At 36.4% G+C, this 24,512-nt stretch overlaps 1 protein-coding gene across 2 annotated transcripts in view; it reads left to right on the forward strand.

The window, feature by feature from the left end:
* Positions 1 to 964: 964 nt before the first annotated feature.
* The window catches only part of LOC111902454 (putative receptor-like protein kinase At5g39000), a 40,364-nt gene continuing 16,816 nt past the window's right edge, over positions 965 to 24,512 (forward strand). The window contains exons 1-2 of one of the 2 annotated variants that reach the window (XM_052769527.1): positions 965 to 1,090; positions 1,174 to 1,343. In XM_052769527.1, coding sequence (XP_052625487.1) covers positions 1,212 to 1,343 — 132 coding nt within the window. In that variant the 5' untranslated portion in view covers positions 965 to 1,090; positions 1,174 to 1,211. The remainder of the gene's footprint in view (positions 1,091 to 1,173; positions 1,344 to 24,512) is intronic. The other variant, XM_052769528.1, reaches the window with a different exon arrangement.

Genomic DNA, 24,512 nt, shown 5'->3' on the forward strand with positions numbered 1-24,512 from the left:
ATAACAACCAAAATGATATTTTTCTACAAAACTTTTTATATAGCAACATGATTTCGTAGTCAAACCAATTCATTTCATAGTCAAACTAAAAAAAAATACAAAAAAAAAATACAAAAAAAATCCACCATTTCGCAGATACAGTGAGAGTAAATCGCAGATGGGCCTATTTACCCCTATATATACAGAAAAAAAAATTAAAAAACAAATAAATAAAACCACCTGCGAATGTACAAGCACCTAAAGCACAGCTGTGTTTTAGGTGCTTATACATTCGCAGATGAGATGTTGATTTCGCAGATGGGGCATCTTCATCTGCGAAATCGTTGGCTAATTTTGTAATTTCGATTTTTTTGGCTATTTTTGTAATGTCATTAGTGTAAATAAGCTATTTTTTAGGTAACAAATAATTATTTATAACAAAATTTTATATGTTAAAAATAAAAAGGTTATGACATTTTAAAAAATTATACTAACAGCTTAAAAACATGTTTTTTGATTAATTTTAGAAGCTCAAAATCATGTTATAATTTATTATATTTATATAATTAATATATGTAAATATATGTGTAATTTATTAACGGGGTCCCCATGGGGAGTTCAGAACGGGATTGCCTACCCCCGCCCCGCCCCTGAAATTAAAACGGGGGTTAACCTTGCCCCCACCCCCGTCCCCGCCCCCGATTTGTTTTTAAAAAAATCCCCCAAACGGGATGGAGCCCCCACGGGAACGGGGTCCCACGCGGACTTTTTGACATCCCTATAATAAATTATTCATTTTTGAACCGTTGTGACTTGTGAGTCGGATACCGATCAAATGAAAAACGAATCACCCAGCAAGTATCATGTCCCTCCCCCAATATCTCTTAGTGCTTGTTCTCTAACATTATTTAATTCCGTTAATTATTCTTTCATTACTTCACCAGGTTAAATAGGAAATTCATTGGTCGTTTTGGGTTTTATCACTACGCAAACAATCATCTTTTTCTTATCTATAAATTTTTCGTCGACTTTGTTGACTAAAATTTACCAATTCAAACGCTGAAACTTCGTGTTCTACAACTACGTTTTGAGTAATAGTTTCTTCAATTTGGTACTCTCTCCGTAATTTCCCCTTTACTTTTTTAGTTGTTGACTCCGGTATACATTATGTATACATGTTTACTATTGTTTCAGGAACCATTATTCATTATTCGGTGTTTTATTTTTGAGGGATGTTTCCTTTTAATTCGTTAAAAGATTTCTGGAATCTGAAACCAAGGGATGATGGTGGAGCAGCGTTACGGAGTCATAGGAATAATTTTATTGTTGTAGAGGACGCTTATCAACGGTCTCCCACCAATCAGGTCCATAATCTGTTTCACACCATCTTTTTCACAACTTTGAATTCACGAGTGGTTTTATCAAATTAAATTAAATTGTAGATAGTAACATTTGAATCTTCAATCAAAGTTTTTATGATGTAACTCGAATGTCACAGATTATAATACTATTACCAAGATAAATTACACAAAACAAGTTTTATTGTTTACTGTCTTAATCTATTAAAACAATTAAGGCTGGACTATTAACAACACATAAACATAATCCTGTCAATTATCTAATATGACTTTATAAGATTTCAACATAAACTTGTCAATTATCTAATATTACTTTATAAGATTTGAGCCAGTGAAGAGTAATACAGAATACACTGTACACATTAATATACTATAGACTATAAATACGTTATCCGTCCAAAAGTAATTATTTTAAAATTTAAATTATGCTACTAATTGAATAATAATATTGATAATAACAGTAAATCGCTATAAGCTTTAAAAATGCAAAGAAGTAATAAAACAAATGCCTAAAAAATAATTGGGTAAATTACACGAATGATCCTTGTGGTTTGGAGCAATTTGAACGTTTGGTCCCTACCAAACACAAAATGATGTTTGAGGGACCATCCGAGTTAAAAAAAAAAAGTTTTAGAAACCAAACGTACAGATTACCCTAAACCACATGGACCATTCTTGTAATTTACCCAAAATAATTTTAAAATATATTTTATTATTATATTTTTGATATCGGATAATCTGAATATCCAAATTTTTAAAAAATATTATCTGTATCTGAATCCGAAAAATCAAATATCCAAAGTTTTGGATATTTGTTATTTCGGATTTTCGGATCAGGTAGACGGATTCGGATGTTTGAGGGACCTTCCGAGTTAAAAAAAAGTCTTAAGGACCAAACATGCAGATTACCCTAAACCACATGGACAATTCTTGTAATTTACCCAAAATAATTTATAAAATATATTTTATTATTATATTTTTGATATCAGATAATCTGAATATCCAAATTTTTAAAAAATATTATCCGTATCTGAATCCAAAAAATCGAATATCCAAAGTTTCAGATATTTGTTATTTTGGATTTTCGGATCAGGTAAGTGGATTCGGATGTTTTTGAACACCCCTACTTAAATCTATAATGTCTTTAGTTTATTAATACGTTTTGACAAAAAAGTCTTTAGGCTTAGCAATATCCATGTGTGTCCCTCCTTAAGTGGTTGGGGTTTAAGTCTTGTAGTATACAAAATGTCATCACATAATAAAAGTCTACAAAAATAGCATTTGTTTTTATAAATATACGAAAGATTGATTTTGGAGCTGGGATATATTAAAGTTAGGTATCGAATGCGTACGAGTTCCAAAATGTCAAGAACATGAACTGGTCCCATTGGTTTCGGGTCAAGAATTGTTGATTTTGCTTTGTGTTTGGTTCCAGAAGTGACTAACCGATTTCAATGATCATCCCTAATAACATGGTGTCCACTAATTTGCTATTTGAGTCACTTATATTTTAATTGCACGCAATAGAACAACAAAGTATTTTTGGCATATTTATTATGTCAATGTAATCAATTTCAACCAGTTAATCGGTATCTAATCCTGTTCCTACGTGACATCCAATATGGCTATATTTGTCACATTTACATCTCCCCAGCTATCTAATTTTCCCGTACATCTACAAATACTTAATGTGTACTCCATATTATTTAATATTTTTTAGTCAACATGATTAGTATGTTTGTCCGTGCATAGTTGTCACTAGTGTTCATAGCGGGATCTATCACGTTAGGCGTAGCGTTGGACCACTACGGAGCTATCATGCATTTAGCGAGAAAGCGATGGTTCAACGTTTTTTTCTTAATAAATAATATAAATAGAAAATAAGAAAGTTGGTGTTGAAATCAATAACAACATATTCTCTCTTTGAACTGCTGAAATATAAAAATACTATAAACTAATTAAAATATTACTCGATGGAGGTCTCGGACTTCATAGTTCCTAACATGAGGCTTCTCAATCTTAAATCGTCTAATCTCTCTGCTATGTGTGACCTTCAACGTTTTTTTTATATAAGTTAGCTATTCTTATAACCATGCTTGTTATTATTATAATATTTCTTATCCTAATTACTCTAAATCAGTTACAATTATGGTTTTTGGTAAATGTGAATTGATAGTTGAAAGACTGAAAGACCTAAAATGAGAGTTGGAGCATTTGATAACTTAATGAAACTTCTAGAAATTAAATGGAGCATCTAGAATTCAATGGAGCATATAGAAATTGAATAGAGCATCTAGATATTATATAGAGCATATAGAAATTGAATGGAATATCTAGAATTGAATGGAGCATCTACAATTGAATGGAGCATTTGGAAGCACAAAGGAGCATCTAGAAACTAAATGGCACATTTAGAGTTGGGATGGAGCATCTAATAGATGACCGGAGAATTAGAAGAAATGTCATGCAAATGATGCACCATCAAGTGACTAGGTGTGCTACTAATGGCACAAGGTACACAACTTTTGGTCAAGGTGCGCCACCTTATGGTCATGATGCGTCATTTTGGTGATCCTAATGAGCTTTTGAGTGTTGATTTGTTGCTTATGTAATACTAGAAGGATGATGCTCCACCAAAGGGATTGATGTGCGATCATTTCACATGATGCACCATTGTGATGAACGGTGTACTATTGGCTTGGATGAGGTACACTAGGTTGTTCAAGGATGTCCCAAGTTAATTAGAAGTTGAAGTCAAGGTGGATGCCCAATGGAGCATGATGTGCCCTTGTGGCATCACGGTGCACTCCGTGCGCATGGTTGGTTCTCATGTACTATCTCTTAAGGTTTAAGGTTGTAGAAGTAGTTGGATGGGGGATTGTGTTTGGTTGACACCTTTCATGGACCTATGGATTAATGGGATCGACCCATTAGGGTTTTAGGTATGATCCCTAGTCTATAAATAGGGATTCCTGATAAATCATTTATTGGTATCTTTATATCTTGAATCCTTAATAAGTAGGCTGAATCTTTGATGAGTTATATTTGTAATCTCTGTTTGAAAACTATTAAATAAGAATACTTTCTCTTAACAATGGACTTAAGCCAACATAACTAAACCATATAAATATCACGTCTTTGTATGTGTGTGGTTTCGTTAGTTATCTACTTTATTTCCTAACAAATATTAGTAGTGCTTGGAAAGTGGTATATGTGTCACACCCCCGAACCAGGCGGCGGAAACGTTCGGGGGCTGTTGTGACTCAATTGTATACCATAACATTGAATATATATGAAACATAACCACATTCGTCACCATGCATTAATATAGTACAACCAGTAGCGTTTACATGAAATACACTGTTTAAATATTACATTCCCAAAAATAAATTGTTCGATTCGTACATAAATAAACTGCAAGCCATCACTGAATATGATTTCCTTTGATTCATTGGTTCCCTGAGAATACAAGTATTTTGAAAAAAACGTCAACATATGGAATGTTGGTGAGTTCATAAGTTGCATTTGAAAAACAATGTTTAGTATCGTTTGAAAACCACCAGAAAATCCGATATTTTCTGAAAAGAGAAGCTTTTGAAAACGGTTGTGAAGGTCCATAAGTATGCTTGTTTGTTTTCTATACTTGTAAAAATTGTTTATTGGAATTGTATGTATTTCGAATCTGTATGTATTGAAAAACCCTAGGAAAACCCGATGTTTTCTTAATTCTTTGAATTCCATGAATTTATTTTGAAACCATTGCAACGCATGAAGATATCATTACCAGACGACATTGGATTATTTTGAGCATGATTATCTGCTACAAACACGCGTTACACAAACGACTCGTCTATAGCAATACTAACGATCCCGTAGGCGTCGTCCGTACTAATCACGTTATCCAACCGTCCTGACTACGTGTAGTCCCACATCCGAAGAGAAAGAGGACACGAAGGCCTCGATGACTCCCTTAGCCGGTTGGGGATAAAAAGGTACGAGGGGTCCCAGACCCGCCTCGCAAAAAGGCAGACTTTACTAGCGACACTAAAGGACCCTTGGGGACCAGTAGTCTACAAGCCATTGAAAGTCCGGTTACGTCGTGTCGGATCGGTAAAACCCAACACTTCGTAAGATTGAAGTCTTTGGGCCTTAAGATCGGGTCGTCGGACTAGCTAGGCTCAACGAACAAGATTTTACACTTGTGGGGCCCAAAGATAGTGCGTAGACGTCTGTGCACATTCGCATGTATACTGAATTCCAAATCGTTAGTTGTATGAATCGTAGTGTTGTAGTATCATAGTGTCGTCGCGTTAGTAGTTTCGGATTTTTATTGGTTCGAGACCGAACCAATTCGTTTAACAACGACTTTTGGTGTTATAATGTATTGTATTTTGTCGGTAGTCGTGGTACCCTTATTTGGTCAAATTGTATGTATTGAATTAGTCTTGAAATTTTTCTGTTTTCAGCCCCTCCTTGTTTGCAAAATTTACTTTTTCACCCCTTTATTCAAATACTTTTCGGTTTGGTCCTTAAACCAATTTTCTTGACATTTTAACACCAAAAATTATTGAAATAAATATTTTCCAGCATATTTTTCATAGAAAACAGCTTAAGTCCCTGAAATTTCAGTTTTCTCGGTTATAACCCTTCTTTTTCGCAAGTTTGACAATTTTGGCCCAAATTGAAATTTTTTTGCAACTTTGGTCCTTTTTAATTTAAAAAGCATTTTAAACCTTTGAAAAGGACTTGGATCACTTATGGTCCACTTTTTTACAGAAAATCACAGTTTTGGCCCTCCAAAACAGAAAAATTCGCATAATGGGCCTCATTGGGCCGAAATTGTCAATTTTAGCCCATTAAGCTTGAAATTTATATTTTTAATCCTCTAAATGAGTATATTTCCAGAAATTGTTTTATTGAAACTGTTTTGGCACACCTCATCCATCAGAATTCGTGATATGCCAATTTGGACCCTTAATTTTGTATTTTTCACATTTTAGGCCCAAAATTTGTGTTTTTAACCCAAAGAAAATTGTTACTAAACTACTTAACCATTTTTCTTGAAACAATTTGTATGTAGAAATATATTTGAAGCTAAAATCATTTAACACAAGATATACCTCGGTTTTGAGGGGTTTTATGGCTAGATCCAACATTATAACACACAAATGCATACATATAAGCATGGAAATCATACAAGGCATACAAAACACATATAGATCTACACTTTCACTTGTATTCCCCCCCCCCCCCACAAAACTCATAAAAACAGAAAATAGGGGGTATGAAGCTCACCTTGGGTGTGGGGGCTCGGTTTTGCAAAGAAAATGGAAGGAAAATGAAGTGATTTTTGGCCTAAGCACCCTTTGGTGAAGATTTCGACCTCTAGGATGCAAGATCACAAATATGAATGAATTTAGAAGAGATTTTAATGAAATAGAGGGAGTTAGATCATAAGTTAAACATTAACTTACCTTAGATGGTGATTTTGTGGGAAAAGCCTCCTTGAGAAGCTCTTGATTCTCGAAATTTTTGAAGAAGGGGGAAGGAGATGTTCTTCAAGATTTAGAGAGAGTAGAATAGATTTTTGTGAGTGTGTGTGTGTTGTGTTTGGCCGAGAGCAAGAAGAAAGAGAAGAGAAAAGGTTGAGTTGACATTCCTTGATACATGTTGGTCCATGCATGGAGATATGTGGGATATTAGTGAGGTGGCAACCCAAGGTCAACTCTCCCTTTTTCCTTGGGCTTGGGCCGAGAATGGGGAGAGAAGAAAGGATTTTTGGGCTTTTTGCCCCTAAGCCCAATATTAGAGGTAGTTTGGGTGTTCATTGGCCTTATAAAATAAAATTGTGATTTTTATGCTTTAATAAGCTAGATTAGGTTAATCATGGATCAAGGCTTTCATTTCATTTCATTCTAGGCCCAACATGGCCCAAAATGTTGAAATAAATTAGTGTGGGTCCAATTAGAGCCCAATTAGGGTTCTAAGCCCATGATAGTGTAATTGGAAGCTTATTGGTCCATTTGGATCCAATAGGGGAGTCCTAGTCCAAAATGGACTTAACAAGGACTTTTAGGGTCTCCAATTGTTTGATGACTATTTGTAGTACTAGTATGATGTATTTGATTGAAGTTTTTGATTCACATTAGCTTGAATGTATAGATTACATGACACAAAATTTCCAGTTGTGACATCATCCCCCCGTTAGAGGGAATTTCGTCCCGAAATTCTGTTTGAAAGCTAGATTTGAGAATGCTAGAATAGGTGAGGGTACTTCTGCTTCATTTGATCCTCGCGTTCCCACGTGAATTCTGGCCCACGCTTTGCGTTCCACCGTACCTTCACGATCGGGATGCGACTTTGCTTAGTACGCTTCACTTCCCTGTCCATGATTTTGATGGGTTCTTCGACGAACAGGAGATTCTCATTGATTTCGATTTCGTCAAGAGGAATGACAAGGGTTTCATCTGATAGACACTTCTTCAGATTAGAGACATGAAACACGGGGTGTACACCGTTTAGCTCCGCGGGTAGTTGTAGTTTTTATGCTACCGGACCTATTCGGGCGACGATTTCGAAAGGTCCAATGTACCGTGGGTTTAGCTTTCCCCGTTTTCCGAAACGTATAACCCCTTTCCAGGGTGAGACTTTTAACAGTACCCGATCGCCGACCTGGAATTCTAAGGGCTTTCGCCGTTTATCGGCGTAGCTCTTTTGTCGGTCACGCGACGCTTGCAATCGAGCTCTGATCTGAACGATCTTTTCTGTGGTTTCGCGAATGATTTCCGGTCCTGTTAGTGCTCTGTCCGACGTATGTGTTTTTGCTAGCTGGGTATCACCTACTTCAGCCCAACATAATGGGGATCTACATTTACGCCCGTACAGTGCTTCGAAAGGAGCCACCTTGATGCTTGAATGGTAACTATTGTTATATGAGAACTCAATCAACGGCAGGTGGGTATCCCAGGACTTTCCAAAGTCTATTACACATGCACGAAGCATGTCTTCAAGCGTCTGAATGGTTCGTTCACTTTGACCGTCCGTTTGTGGGTGATATACGGTACTCATATCGAGATGAGTTCCCATTGCCTTGTGGAGTGATTGCCAAAAGCGCGATGTGAACCTACTGTCCCTATCCGAGATGATAGATTTTGGCACTCCATGGAGTCTTACGATTTCTCGTAGGTACAACCGCGTCAGTCTCTCCATCTTGTAGGATTCTTTGATTGGCAGGAAATGGGCAGATTTCGTCAGTCGGTCGATTATTACCCATATGGTGTCCAGTCCGTCCGACGTCTTGGGCAGCTTGGTCACGAAATCCATAGAAATCCCCTCCCATTTCCACTCAGGGATTGCCGGTTGCTGTAACAATCCGGAAGGTTTCTGGTATTCCACCTTTACTTTGGCGCATGTAAGGCACTTGCTAACATAGGTTGCGATTTCCGCCTTCATGTTAGGCCACCAATAGTGTTGTTTAATGTCCAAATACATCTTGTCCAAACCTGGATGAATGGAGTATCGTGTCTTGTGGGCTTCCTTCATAACGGTCTCCCTAAATCCTCCGATTTTTGGGACCCAAATACGGTTCATGAAGTAGTATACCCCATTCTCTTTTGCTTCTAGGTTCTTCTCCATCCCGCGCAACGCCTCGCTAGTTCTATTTTCCGCTTTCATAGCCTCTGACTAGACTGATGCAATTTGAGTGGCCATATGAGATTGAATGGTTATCGAGTGTGTCCTCGTACGACGACTAGAGTACTCCTTCCGACTTAATGCATCAGCTACTACGTTGGCCTTGCCTGGACGGTACTTGATCTCGCATTCATAGTCGTTTAGCAATTCCACCCATCTTCGTTGTCTCATGTTCAGCTCCTTCTGATTCAAGATGTGCTGGAGGCTCTTGTGGTCCGTGAAGATGGTGCACTTTGTACCGTACAGGTAGTGTCTCCAAATTTTCAGAGCGAAGACCACGGCTCCCAGTTCTAGGTCATGGGTCGTGTAATTTACTTCGTGCGTCTTTAGCTGGCGGGACGCATATGCTATCACTCTTCCACATTGCATGAGAACGCAACCTAAGCCTTGATTCGATGCGTCACAGTAGACTACAAGATCTTCCGTTCCTTCAGGTAGAGATAGTACAGGAGCTCTGCAGAGGGCTTGCTTCAAGGTTCGAAACGCAATCTCTTGTCGGTCTGTCCATTTGAATGGTATGCCCTTTTGCGTAAGCAAGGTAAGCGGCTTGGCGATCTTAGAGAAGTTTTGGATGAATCTCCTATAGTAGCCTGCTAGGCCTAAGAACTGACGAATTTCTGTGGGCATAGTCGGAGTTGCCCATCCTTCCACAGCTTTGACCTTAGAGGGATCCACATGAATTCCATCTTGGCTAACTACGTGACCTAGAAAATTCACGCTCCGTAGCCAAAACTCACACTTAGAGAGTTTGGCGTAAAGCTTTTCCGATCGCAGCGTCTCTAGGACTTGTCGGCGATGTTGGCCATGCTCCTCTTTGCTTCGAGAATAGACGAGGATGTCATCGATAAACACAATGACGAACTTGTCCAGGAACGGTCGACAGATTCGATTCATTAGGTCCATGAATGCGGCAGGTGCATTTGTTAGACCGAAGGGCATTACGACGAATTCATAATGTCCGTAGCGGGTTCGGAAAGCGGTTTTAGGAATATCTTCCTCTCGGACTTTGAGTTGGTGGTATCCGGACCGTAAATCTATTTTAGAAAAATAGCTAGCTCCTTGGAGCTGGTCGAATAGATCATCGATTCGCGGGAGTGGGTAGCGGTTTTTAACAGTGAGCTTATTTAACTCTCTGTAATCGATACACATTCTGAAAGATCTGTCCTTCTTTTTTACGAAGAGCACCGGAGCTCCCCATGGCGAGTAGCTAGGTCGGATAAATCCCTTGTCCAGAAGCTCACTGAGTTGGCTGGACAATTCCTGCATTTCAGCAGGAGCCAATCGATATGGTGATTTAGCGAGAGGAGTTGCTCCTGGAACGAGGTCGATTCGGAACTCAACCTGTCTCTCTGGGGGTACTCCTGGAAGATCTTCGGGAAACACGTCCGGAAATTCACACGCTACCGGGATGTCTTGGATGTTAGTTTCTTCTTTGGCCTTGTCCACTATGTGAGCCAAGAACGCCAAATTGTTCTTTCGCAAGTGTTTTTGTGCTTTGATGCACGAGATGAGACGAAGATTCGTACTGGGTTTGTCTCCGTAAATTACTAGGGTTTCGTGATTTGGGAGACGAAGGCGAATGGCCTTCTCATGGCACATAATCTCAGCATGGTGGGGGCTTAACCAATCCATGCCGATAATCACATCGAAACTCCTAATTGATACTGGCATTAGGTTTATTCGAAAAACGTGTTGGTTGAGGGTTAGGGTACATCCGATGTAGATCTCCCTAGTGGATTCGGTTTTCCCATTGGCCATTTCCACCGTATAGGTTTCATTTAGCTTCTGGGGTTGTTGTTTTAGTAAATGTTTAAACTTCTCACTTACGAAACTTCGCTCCGCTCCGGTATCAAATAAGATGCATGCATAAGTGTGGTTTAGGAGGAACGTACCGGTCACAACTGCGGGGTCCTGAACTGCATCACTCTGACCCATAGTCAGCATTCTTCCTGCTCCTCTGTTTCCTGAGTTGTTGTTGTTAGGGCAATCTCGACGGAAGTGTCCCGTCCTTCCGCACCCGAAACAGGTGTGGCTATGCCCTGTATTGTTGCTGCCGGCATTGGTGTTGTTGTTATTGCGGTGGTTGTTGTTGTTCTGGTTGTTTCCCTGACTTTGGTTCTGAGGAGGGTATGTCCTGCAGAACCTTGCAGTGTGTCCCCTTCGGTTGCAACTGGTGCAATGGAGTTCCCTACATTCGCCGTGGTGATGGAGGCCGCACTTATTGCATTTGGGAAGATTACCGGAATAGGGTCTTGAAGCATTTGAAGCAGCTGAGGCTGGAGCATGTGGTGTGGCTGGAACCGGCGCAGTGACAGCGTTAACTGCCACTGTTTGCTGCTTTTTAGAGGTCTCGGGGCCCTGACGCCCCTTTCTCTTGTTGTTCCATCCTTTCTTACCATCACCCTCCTTCTTCTTCTCTGTCTCCACTAGTTTCTCGCCCTTCTTGTTGTTGTGATCATATAGCCTCTTTGCCAATCTCTTTGCACTGTCAAACGTTTCAGGGTTCGCAGCTATCACATTCCCTTGAATGGGGGGTGTCAGTCCCCAGATGAATCGTTCGATCTTCTTTCCTTCTGATGTGATCATACCCGGGCACAACAGAGATAGTTCGCTGAATCTCGATATGTAAGCATCGATGTTCCCATTCTGCACCGTGAGATTCCATAGTTCCTGTTCCATCTTCTGTATTTCGCCTCGGGGGCAGTACTCCGCCATTAACATTTCTTTCATTTCTGCCCAGGGAATAGAGTTGGCGACAGGGAGCGTCATAGCTTCTACGTGTCCATTCCACCAAGTAAGTGCTTGATCCACAAAAGTGCAGGCCGCAAACTTCACCTTCATCTGCTCGGGGCACTCACATATCTCGAATACCGACTCTACCTTCTCGATCCATCGCTTCAGAGCGATCACTCCTCCAGTGCCGTTGAAAGTTCGGGGTTTAGCGTTCGCAAAGTCCTTGTAGGTGCACGTTTTAGTGGGTCCTTGGTTCGTCCCGTTGTTCGAACTTCCGGATCCTTGCCCGTTACCTCCTTCGTTGTTCCCTCGGTGAAGTTGTGCCATAGCTGCTGTGACCGCAGCAGACACGACTGCCTGGAAAGCAGTGGAGTCAACTTCGGGCGGGGTTGGTTCGGGATTTCCGCGAGTAGCTGGGCGAGGCATCTTTCTGTCATGAAACGGAAAGATGTTGGGTGTACGTGGTTTCCGTGAGGTTGTGGTCCTACCGACTAGGTGTATGGCACGAACTTAAGTACTTCTATCATTTAGCATACAATCATAGATTCGCAACACATAGCAAAACACGTAAAAGTTCACTAATATTATCCTATGCCTCTTCCACTATTGCAGACTAAACAGACGTTCTCTTTTTGGTGATAAAGGGTATAGTTTTAGGTTCCCTAGCTATCCTGATCTCATCAAGACGTGTGTTAGTTTTACTTTGGAGAGAATGTAGTTGATCAGGCTACATTCATTCCTTGGTATCACTAAGAACAATCCCGAATTAACCGAGATACCAGCATTATTGTGTTTGATTCGGCGTTAGATCCTTATTCCTAATGCAAGCAAGTGTGTTTTATTTACTTGTTTTGTTCAGAGTTATGTTAGTCCCTCTTTTTGGTTTATAGTTGCATATCAATGTGTGGCTCGACATGCTAGTTCACTATAAACAAAGCTCTGATATCAACCTGTCACACCCCCGAACCAGGCGGCGGAAACGTTCGGGGGCTGTTGTGACTCAATTGTATACCATAACATTGAATATATATGAAACATAACCACATTCGTCACCATGCATTAATATAGTACAACCAGTAGCGTTTACATGAAATACACTGTTTAAATATTACATTCCCAAAAATAAATTGTTCGATTCGTACATAAATAAACTGCAAGCCATCACTGAATATGATTTCCTTTGATTCATTGGTTCCCTGAGAATACAAGTATTTTGAAAAAAACGTCAACATATGGAATGTTGGTGAGTTCATAAGTTGCATTTGAAAAACAATGTTTAGTATCGTTTGAAAACCACCAGAAAATCCGATATTTTCTGAAAAGAGAAGCTTTTGAAAACGGTTGTGAAGGTCCATAAGTATGCTTGTTTGTTTTCTATACTTGTAAAAATTGTTTATTGGAATTGTATGTATTTCGAATCTGTATGTATTGAAAAACCCTAGGAAAACCCGATGTTTTCTTAATTCTTTGAATTCCATGAATTTATTTTGAAACCATTGCAACGCATGAAGATATCATTACCAGACGACATTGGATTATTTTGAGCATGATTATCTGCTACAAACACGCGTTACACAAACGACTCGTCTATAGCAATACTAACGATCCCGTAGGCGTCGTCCGTACTAATCACGTTATCCAACCGTCCTGACTACGTGTAGTCCCACATCCGAAGAGAAAGAGGACACGAAGGCCTCGATGACTCCCTTAGCCGGTTGGGGATAAAAAGGTACGAGGGGTCCCAGACCCGCCTCGCAAAAAGGCAGACTTTACTAGCGACACTAAAGGACCCTTGGGGACCAGTAGTCTACAAGCCATTGAAAGTCCGGTTACGTCGTGTCGAAACAGTAAAACCCAACACTTCGTAAGATTGAAGTCTTTGGGCCTTAAGATCGGGTCGTCGGGCTAGCTAGGCTCAACAAACAAGATTTTACACTTGTGGGGCCCAAAGATAGTGCGTAGACGTCTGTGCACATTCGCATGTATACTGAATTCCAAATCGTTAGTTGTATGAATCGTAGTGTTGTAGTATCATAGTGTCGACGCGTTAGTAGTTTCGGATTTTTATTGGTTCGAGACCGAACCAATTCGTTTAACAACGACTTTTGGTGTTGTAATGTATTGTATTTTGTCGGTAGTCGTGGTACCCTTATTTGGTGAAATTGTATGTATTGAATTAGTCTTGAAAATTTTCTGTTTTCAGCCCCTCCTTGTTTGCAAAATTTACTTTTTCACCCCTTTATTCAAATACTTTCCGGTTTGGTCCTTAAACCAATTTTCTTGACATTTTAACACCAAAAATTATTGAAATAAATATTTTCCAGCATATTTTTCATAGAAAACAGCTTAAGTCCCTGAAATTTCAGTTTTCTCGGTTATAACCCTTCTTTTTCGCAAGTTTGACAATTTTGGCCCAAATTGAAAATTTTTTGCAACTTTGGTCCTTTTTAATTTAAAAAGCATTTTAAACCTTTGAAAAGGACTTGGATCACTTATGGTCCACTTTTTTACAGAAAATCACAGTTTTGGCCCTCCAAAACAGAAAAATTCGCATAATGGGCCTCATTGGGCCGAAATTGTCAATTTTAGCCCATTAAGCTTGAAATTTATATTTTTAATCCTCTAAATGAGTATATTTCCAGAAATTGTTTTATTGAAACTGTTTTGGCACACCTCATCCATCAAAATTCGTGATATGCCAATTTGGACCCTTAATTTTGTATTTTTCACATTTTAGGCCCAAAATTTGTGTTTTTAACCCAAAGAAAATTGTTACTAAACTACTTAACCATTTTTCTTGAAACACTTTGTATGTAGAAATATATTTGAAGCTAAAATCATTTAACACAAGATATACCTCGGTTTTGAGGGGTTTTATGGCTAGATCCAACATTATAACACACAAATGCATACATATAAGCATGGAAATCATACAAGGCATACAAAACACATATAGATCTACACTTTCACTTGTATTCCCCCCCCCCCCCCCCCCACAAAACTCATAAAAACAGAAAATAGGGGGTCTGAAGCTCACCTTGGGTGTGGGGGCTCGGTTTTGCAAAGAAAATGGAAGGAAAATGAAGTGATTTTTGGCCTAAGCACCCTTTGGTGAAGATTTCGACCTCTAGGATGCAAGATCACAAATATGAATGAATTTAGAAGAGATTTTAATGAAATAGAGGGAGTTAGATCATAAGTTAAACATTAACTTACCTTAGATGGTGATTTTGTGGGAAAAGCCTCCTTGAGAAGCTCTTGATTCTCGAAATTTTTGAAGAAGGGGGAAGGAGATGTTCTTCAAGATTTAGAGAGAGTAGAATAGATTTTTGTGAGTGTGTGTGTGTTGTGTTTGGCCGAGAGCAAGAAGAAAGAGAAGAGAAAAGGTTGAGTTGACATTCCTTGATACATGTTGGTCCATGCATGGAGATATGTGGGATATTAGTGAGGTGGCAACCCAAGGTTAACTCTCCCTTTTTCCTTGGGCTTGGGCCGAGAATGGGGAGAGAAGAAAGGATTTTTGGGCTTTTTGCCCCTAAGCCCAATATTAGAGGTAGTTTGGGTGTTCATTGGCCTTATAAAATAAAATTGTGATTTTTATGCTTTAATAAGCTAGATTAGGTTAATCATGGATCAAGGCTTTCATTTCATTTCATTCTAGGCCCAACATGGCCCAAAATGTTGAAATAAATTAGTGTGGGTCCAATTAGAGCCCAATTAGGGTTCTAAGCCCATGATAGTCTAATTGGAAGCTTTGTTGGTCCATTTGGATCCAATAGGGGAGTCCTAGTCCAAAATGGACTTAACAAGGACTTTTAGGGTCTCCAATTGTTTGATGACTATTTGTAGTACTAGTATGATGTATTTGATTGAAGTTTTTGATTCACATTAGCTTGAATGTATAGATTACATGACACAAAATTTCCTGTTGTGACAATATGATATATTATGAATTTGACAAGTGTCGTCTGATTCATAACAAGTGGTATCAGAGCTGCGGTTTGTTTATGTTGATTGAAGATGGCATCGACAAGTTCCATTTGAAGAAATTTAAGGGTTTAGGTTATTTTTGGTCACTTAACTTTTGGTTTTGGGCTTATTTGGTCACTTAACTATTTTTAAGTTTTAAAAGGTCATCAAATTTTTGACTTTGTGCTCATTTAGTCACTTAACTTTTGGTTTGGTCACATTTAGTCACTTAACTTTTAGATTTGTGCTCATTTGGTCACCTAACTTTTAAAATTTTGCTCATTTAGTCACCAAACTTTTAAAAAAATTTAAAAGTTTAGTGATCAAATGAGCACAATTTTAAAAGTTAGGTTACTAAATGTGACCAAACCAAAAGTTATGTGACTAAATGAGCACAAAGGCAAAAGTTTGATGACCTTTTAAAACTTAAAAAGAGTTAAGTGACCAAATAAGCACAAAACCAAAAGTTAAGTGACCAAAAATGACCTAAACCCGAAATTTAATGGTTCGAATGATTTCACTTTGTGAAAGGTAAAGACGAGGGAACTTCTAGTTCAAAAGGGTGGTGCGGAAAAATTAGAAGGAGAAGCGAAATTGCCGAAAGACATTACGACTGAGAAAAGGGTAGATATTCTAGAAAAAGCGCACAACACAATTTTGTTGAGTTTGACAAAAGAAGTACTACGAGAGATCGTTGATCAAACAAGAGTTGTTGTCCTTTGGGAGTAACTTTGTGACAAATATCAAAACAATTATCTGAAAAATAGAATGTATTAGAAGCAACGTTTTTATATTCTTAAAATGTTTGAAAATACCCAAGTGAAGGATCATCGAGATAACTTCAATAGGATCATCTTGAATTTATAAGGTGTGAATGTAATGATTGAAGATGGATATCAAACACTTATCCTTTTATGTTAACTTCCAAAGTCTCATAATAATCTCATTGATACCATGCTATATGGTAGGACGACAATTACTATGAATGATGTGAATTTTTTTTTGTTTTCCAAATAACTTAAACTAAAGGTGTCGGTTAGTGAATATATTTTCGGTTTCGGTTTATTCACATGCAAAGGAAGAACATCAGATAGAGGTGGAGGTACTCGAAGGAATTCGTGTTACAATACTAAAACTTCGGCTAATATTAGATGTTATCACTTCATGGAAAAAAATGCACTTCATAAGAGATTGTATATTGCTGAAGAAAGGGAATCACAAAGCTCAATCAAGGAACAATAATAATGTTGATGTGGTTTAAGAGAGTTCTGATCAAGGGGATAACGGTGATGTTTTGACTGTATGTACAACTAGTTCTACACATGTTTGTATCTTGGAAACATGAGCATCATCATATGACTTAAAATCATGTCTGGTTTGAATCATTTAAAGAGTGTAATGACACGGTGAAGATGGGTGATGATGGGATGTGTAGTATCAAGGTAGTGGCACAATGCAAATCAAAATGCATAGTGATATGGTATGGATGGGCTGAAGTATTCTGCTGAAGGAGGCTAGGTAAAGGTCTCCAAAGGTGCTTTGATAGTTATGAAAACTAAGTTGCAACATGGAATTTATTTTTTGGAAGGTTGCACAGTAAGAGGAATGATGACAGTATCCCAATCCTTGGATCAGTTTAATTATAAAATAGATTTAAGGCATCATAGGTTGGGATATATAAGCAAGAAGGGCATGGCAATATTGAGTAAATAGGGGTTGTTTGGTGGAGAAGTAACTAGAAAGGCTAAAACCGGTGAAGCTTGTGTTCAAGAAATGCAACAAAGGGTGAAGTTTAGTTTGGTTCAACAATCAAGAAAGGAGATCCTTGAGTAGTATCACTCAGATTTATGGCATCCCTCTCTAGTGAAGTCTCATGGTGGATGTCAATACTTTGTGAATTTTATCGATGGCTACTCAATGAAGGTTTCTGGTACTTTTTGAAGACAAAAAATGAAGATAAATTGTTTAGGTGGTTCAAGGAGTAGAAGACTATGATTTAAAAAAAGCAGATTGGGAACTAGGTAGTGTCACTTGGAACAAAAAATGGGTGCAAGTTCTCCAAGAATTCATTTCATAACTTTTATAAAATAGAAGGAATAGTGAGGCATCACACTCCACGACATAAACCACAACAAAATATGGTGGCAGAACAAATGAACCAACCACTGATGCAGCATGCTAGAAGCATGCGACTATTTGTTAATTTATCAAAAAATTATTGAGCGGAAGTAGTCAACATTACTTGCTATCTGGTGAATAGATCTCCATCAGATGCAACTGATTGTAAGACTCCTCAAGAGGTGTGGTTAGGGAAATCCTCTAATTATTATGGTTTAAGAATGTTTGGATGCTCTTCTTATGCTCGTTTGAATGGTGGTAAGTTGGAGTCGATGGCAATACCGTGCATATTTCTAGGATATACATCTAAAAGTAAATGTTTGTATGTGGTGTATAGAAAAATGAAAGACTCCAAATTCGTTATGATGGTTTTTGATAGCTTAAAAGCAATCTTTTTTCTTATTATGACTAATGGAAGTGATTTTAAAATAACCGTTATTTTAAGACCATTTTAAAACAAAACCATCAAGGATCTGTTTACATGGGTTAGAAAGAATAGAAAAAACCATATGATGCTTAGATGACAACCTTTAAGGACTATGATCTTAGTTGGCAATTGGCGATTTGATGAAGATGGCAAAAGACAAGAAGCTTGGTCTTCTCTAAAGGTATCCACTAACAAGTATGTGTCACTAAGAATGCTAGTTCTCGTCTTATATTAAGTACTTATTCAGTCTTTAAGAACTAAACACCATTTAGTCTTAAAGGAGAAGCACTTAAACACTTAATCTCTTCACTACATTTCAAAATATAGAAAGAGGAGTGGGAGAGAGAGATCTCGGGTTTGAGGAAGAAAAGAAAGAAGCAACCATAAAACAAAAGTATATATCACTCTTCTATACACGCACATATGTGTTAATGGCAATGCTTTCATTAAATGCAAAGGGATCGCTTTGTAAGAAACATGTCTTCTATAAGGGGAGATTGACAAGCAAACACCCATCCCTCATGGAAGCTCATGGGTTGAGAGGAAATAAGTGAGGGGTGGAGTGTCAACACTTTAAGCCTTAATTCTCATTTGTACAAGATTTATCCAATGAACTTATAAAGGACCAAAATAATGTACACAACATATAAAATCATACTATATGAGTTAACGACTAGTTATACTCTCTAAAATATTATTTTCATAAAATAATAATTTCCCAATTAAATAATATTTCCATAAAATAATAAATTTTCAAAAATTAAATACAAGAATTGAATGTATTTATTAGTAAATAAATTCTTAATAAATATTCAGTAAGTGACAACTTGCTAAACGTGTGACCATATATGATCATATGTTAATGGAAAACATTATTCTAAAATGATTCTTGAGTATATAGATCTAATAATCTCCCACTTGCACAAGATTTATTATAGATTTGCATAGATAGTGGTTGACATCTAACAACAAACTACTGCCCCCAACAACACACGAAGAGGTGGCATCTGTAACTACTAATTTCCAAGAGCTCATAGCTAAAAATGGTATATAATGTGTTGTTTCAGTTATCACTTTGTTACAGACATCATGTTGATCATGAAATATGGATCACAATGATGTCATATGGTATTCAACTTTCAGTAAGGCCTTAGATGTTTACCTCTCAATGAATCAGAGGAACAAATATCGTATTGACTACATATGTATCTTATATAATTCATACAATACCCAATGATGAATTTTATAACTCCACGATTATGAACAATGTTTAACCATGTTAAAGAATAGTAATTCATATACTCGAGTCCCTAATATGTATTTGAGGTTGAAGAATACAACGATGCTACCTTTCATTAAGATCGCTCACGACTACAATCCATGAAGTGATCTTGATGTGGGTCATGTCTAATACTTATTCTCAGTTCAAGTACATATGAACTGGGTTACAACCATTTGTTATTTTAATCTCCATGAAAATCAACCAATCAAATTCATATTTGTCTTATTTCATAGATACTCCCACAACTATGAAAAACTATAGACATATAGAATAACTAGATTATTAAAGGATTAAACATGATAATATAGAACACAACAAGGATTATAATGAAAATATCATATCCAATATATCAAGATATTTCAATATTTATTTCTTATATTGTTCCAATATCCAAATACTAAATTTCAATAAAATCCAATCACTAGAATAAGAAAGTCCTATAGATTTAGCGTAACTCATGCTTTATCTAGAGAATGGGTTTTGTTAAGTGGATTTGAACAATTTGATATGTACAAACTTTGCGAATACTAACATTTTTCGTCTTATTTATATGCCATATATAAGAGAAAGCTGTTGAGAATGTTTCAGATGCTTAAATATGACATAGATACCAATATATGCGTAATGGGACTACTCATAGTCATAAATGAACTCTTCACCTAAGCATCTTCAGATGCAGTTTCTTAAACAACAATCTATTCTGACTCTATAGTGTTATTGCAACTAAAATTTTCTTGGAACTCCTTTCCATGCAACATTTCCTTCATTTATAATGAGTACATGCATGATTGTGATCGATGATCATCTCAATCTATTTCGAAGTTGGCATATGTGTAACAATTTACACTTAGTTTTCTTTCAAATACTCCGAAAATAAGAAATATGTATTTAGTTCTTCATAAGTACTTTAGAATATTCCCCTAAGTCATCCTATGACTTAATCTCAGATTACACTAGTGTCTCTTTGTCATGCTAAAATCATACGATGTATCTAGTTTTTATGCATAGCATGGCATATATGATGAATGTAATTGAAACATCATATGGAATCTAATCATACTATCTTGCTCACCTTTGTGCTAGGAGTTTGAGGCATGCTCAAAATCGTGTATGTGGTATTGGATAAAAAAACTCTCTTAGAGTCTTTTATCTTGAAAATTTCAAAATCTTGAAAATCAATGCAATTTCATGTAATCCTTTAAGTTTCCATTTTCTATCTGTACATATATTTATTCCAAGACTCAATGTGTTGTTTACATACAAGAATAGGAAAGTAAATACGATCCCACTAGTTTTCTAGAAAAAACCAGAGTCATCTTTAATTATAATGAAATCACACTTTGCGTTTTTTTCTTATAAAAGGAGGATTTTTACTATGACATGTTGAATTTAAGTCTGAGTAGCTTTCAATCCATATATGCTTTCTCATTTGGAAACTCACTTACTCCTTATAACCGTACTATGTAGAGGAAGATTAATAAAGCCCATACTTGATTATCATACATGAATGCATCTCCGTGTGTTCATGGCTTTAATCTATTTGTCAGATTTACAATCCGATAGAGCAATTTAGTAGTCTAAAGTGCTTACTATAAAACTTTCAACATCAGATATGAGAATTTAAAATTTCTCTACCTTCAGATGAATTATACCAAATCCGCGAACACTTTGTGTTTTATTAGTGTATGATCAACCATTTGAACAATTTCAACAAACTGTTGTTGACTTGCTAGTTCCAAGTATGATGCATTTAGTTTATGATTCTTTAACCGTTAAAGTTCCATATTGCTCCCACTTATAAAAAACTTTCTAAGGATATATCTTCTGGAATAACGATAGTGGGATTATAGAAACTTTATCTTATACAATCTTTTTGGATATTCTACATAAATGCACTTAGATGATGTTAGGTCGAGTTAAGCTTCTTGTCTTACATATGCTCCATAACTATATACCTTTTAGTTAAAGATATAACATTTCATCCTTAGTATTATTAATTTATTTAATCTACTTGTTTGGTTGGAAATATATATTCACAATATATATGTGTTCCAGTGAGCATGACTCCAAAAATTTAAAGGAAAGAGTTCTTCGAGTCATCATAGAGGAGACCACATCATATAAGGTTTGATTCATTCTCTTGAACATAAAAAGATGTTCAAAGTGGAATGAGTTGTGATCTAATTCCACATCTCCTAAAGATGATCGAAGAAAACTTTGTTTAAAACTCGTTTTCTTTATTAGAATAAAAGTTTTTTATGGTCTCATTGATTTGAGCATTTAATCTTTCACTATTAAATAGTTTGAGCATTTCAAATTTTCAACAATAAAAAAAGAAGTCGTCAGTGAAGTTAATTAATTATCTATCACCATATCTATTTATAGGATTGAAAAGACTGCATACTTCACTATGTACAATTCTTTAGCAAACCGTTTGCATTTTCACTACTATTAGAAAAAGATGCTTCTGAATCATTTTTCCATATAAATATATTCACATATACATAATGAATCCTCATTTCCCATCAAAATAACATCTTTTTAAGTTGGTTTATGTGTTTCTTATTTATATGGTCATGATGATAATGTTATAGATAAGATTGAATCAAATGTCGTTTGATTCTTTTGTTGTTATCTTTAGAATTATGAAAACATATAGACTAACTTCATAAAAAACATTATGAGAACATATAATTAACATATAATACATTGTTTTAGAACATGAATATAAATATCCATTAAACGATAAGTAAATGTAGATTGCTTCAAAATTTGCAATTACTACATTTTCCTAGTCGTAACAAAATGTAAACAACTATTGCTTATAATCAAATGCACACTATTTGGTAATCAAAACTTCCATCAATTTTCACCCAAGATTATCAAAATCGCCATCTTGATTGTACAATCTTAGGTATAAAAAATGAATCAGATCGTATCTAGGGTCAGATGACAAGTAAGATCATAGGATCGTAGATAGGATTGTAGAATTCGAATTTGATCCGATCCACCCTCCCTTGATTTTAGCTTTTGAAAAAAAATTTAAAAAACATAAAAAAAATAAAAAACATTAAAAAAATAAAAAACTAAAGTTACCACTTTACAACTTTTACTCTTTACCGTTTTACCGTTCACCTTTTTTTGTGACTAATGTTTTGAAGTATTTATAGGTGTTGAACGGAAAACTGAATGTTGGAGATATATTTCATGTTTTGAACCTATAGGTGATTTTTGTAATGGGATCTTAGAATCTCATCCCAGTCTTGTAAACCCAAAAACAATCCTGCATAGGATTTCGATCTTGACAACCTTGGTTTTAACAACATTTTTTCTCCAGCATGGAATACCACTCTACATGTAATCAGTTGCTTACGTCTTCTAAACATCTACACATTATATCAAATATTAGTGTCATTTCAGTATCATATACTCAAGTGTATAGTGAAATTTAAATAGTTCTATCATATAGATACCTAAACTGCAAGTCGTACCATACTTCCTCAGCTCAGAGATATAAGATGAGGAGTTCCTTCTATAATATCTTGTTTCTCCAAAATAGAAACAAGACTGATCATTGTGGTCCTTTCCTCATTTGTTGGGTTTATGTTGTCTTTCCCATTTATGAGCTATATGCCTCTTAGAGAATACACTGTTACTCTTATCGACCATTCCATTATCCAATGCTTGAACAGGTTCGAACCAGGGTCTATTGTTCTGAATGAATATCTTCCTCACTTGACAAAACGTCTATATGCTTCGTAATTTTCCAAGACCTTCTTCATGTCAAGGGTCATTGTTCCTAGTATTATCTAAGACACGTCAATAGCATCACACTAATGCTTCCACCAAGCATCATGATCATATAGACTGGTTGGGAAATGTTGTTCAGGAATAGTACCTTTAAGAATGTATAGTTTTTGTTCGTTCTTGTGAAAATTTTCAAGGCATGACACCAGTTGTAGAAATTATAATCATCAAATGTTATTGTGTCTTATAAATCAACAAGAAAAGGTGGTACATGGGCGTAAGAGTGGCTTTTATAGTCATCTACATAATTTGAAAAAATTTCATTTAGTATTTTCAATATTTAAGTCTTAAAAAATTAATACCATTTACTGTTTCCAAAACATTAATTAGTTAACGTATAATATCCAAGTTACGAAACAAGTAAATGGTTAGGTGATATTTATCCCTTCCACTTAGTCTGTAACACCCCAATTTTTTTTCAAAACTTTTTCAAAGCTATGGTTATAAAATCATTTCAGGTGTTAACCAACAATTAACAAAACCAGTCCCATAGAAATATTTACATTTAAAACATTGAGAGTTACTATTAAGAATCAATACAACAATAGCAAGCAAATATTAATTACATCAATAACATTAAATAAGGAACTTAACAAGTTCCACTCCATCTATCAGTTTTCTCTTTGAATACAACCTGAGATACATGACATTAAAAACAGATACGTATGACAATAATGCCTCGTGAGTTACATGGGTTTGTGACCCAAAACATTTCAAAGAATTTACGTGAAAATCTTTTCATACATAACATAACATAGTTTTAGTCAATAAAACCTTTTCAAGCATTTTCAAGGAAACCTCTTTTCATACATGTCATAAATATCATTTCATATCTTATCATTTTCTTTTCTTTCATTTAATTTCAAAAGACATTTTTGCATATTTCATTTTCTTTTATCATTAAGGGCTAATTCTAGTATTGAACCATTTCTTTTTTTATACTTAGGGTACCCCCAAGTCTATACTTAGGTGGAAAGAGCAAATCAATCCACCAAGGCATCATGCAAACTAGGACATGTACTTCATGAAGGGGATGTACAACCCCATTAGATTCCTCTAGACCTCTTATGACGCATCATGGACCAATTAACTTTCATTATTTCTTTACTTTCTTTCCTTTTTACTTTCTTTTCATCTTTCACTTTCC

The sequence above is a fragment of the Lactuca sativa genome, chromosome 3, assembly GCF_002870075.4.
Source record: "Lactuca sativa cultivar Salinas chromosome 3, Lsat_Salinas_v11, whole genome shotgun sequence".
Lineage (NCBI taxonomy): Eukaryota > Viridiplantae > Streptophyta > Magnoliopsida > Asterales > Asteraceae > Lactuca > Lactuca sativa.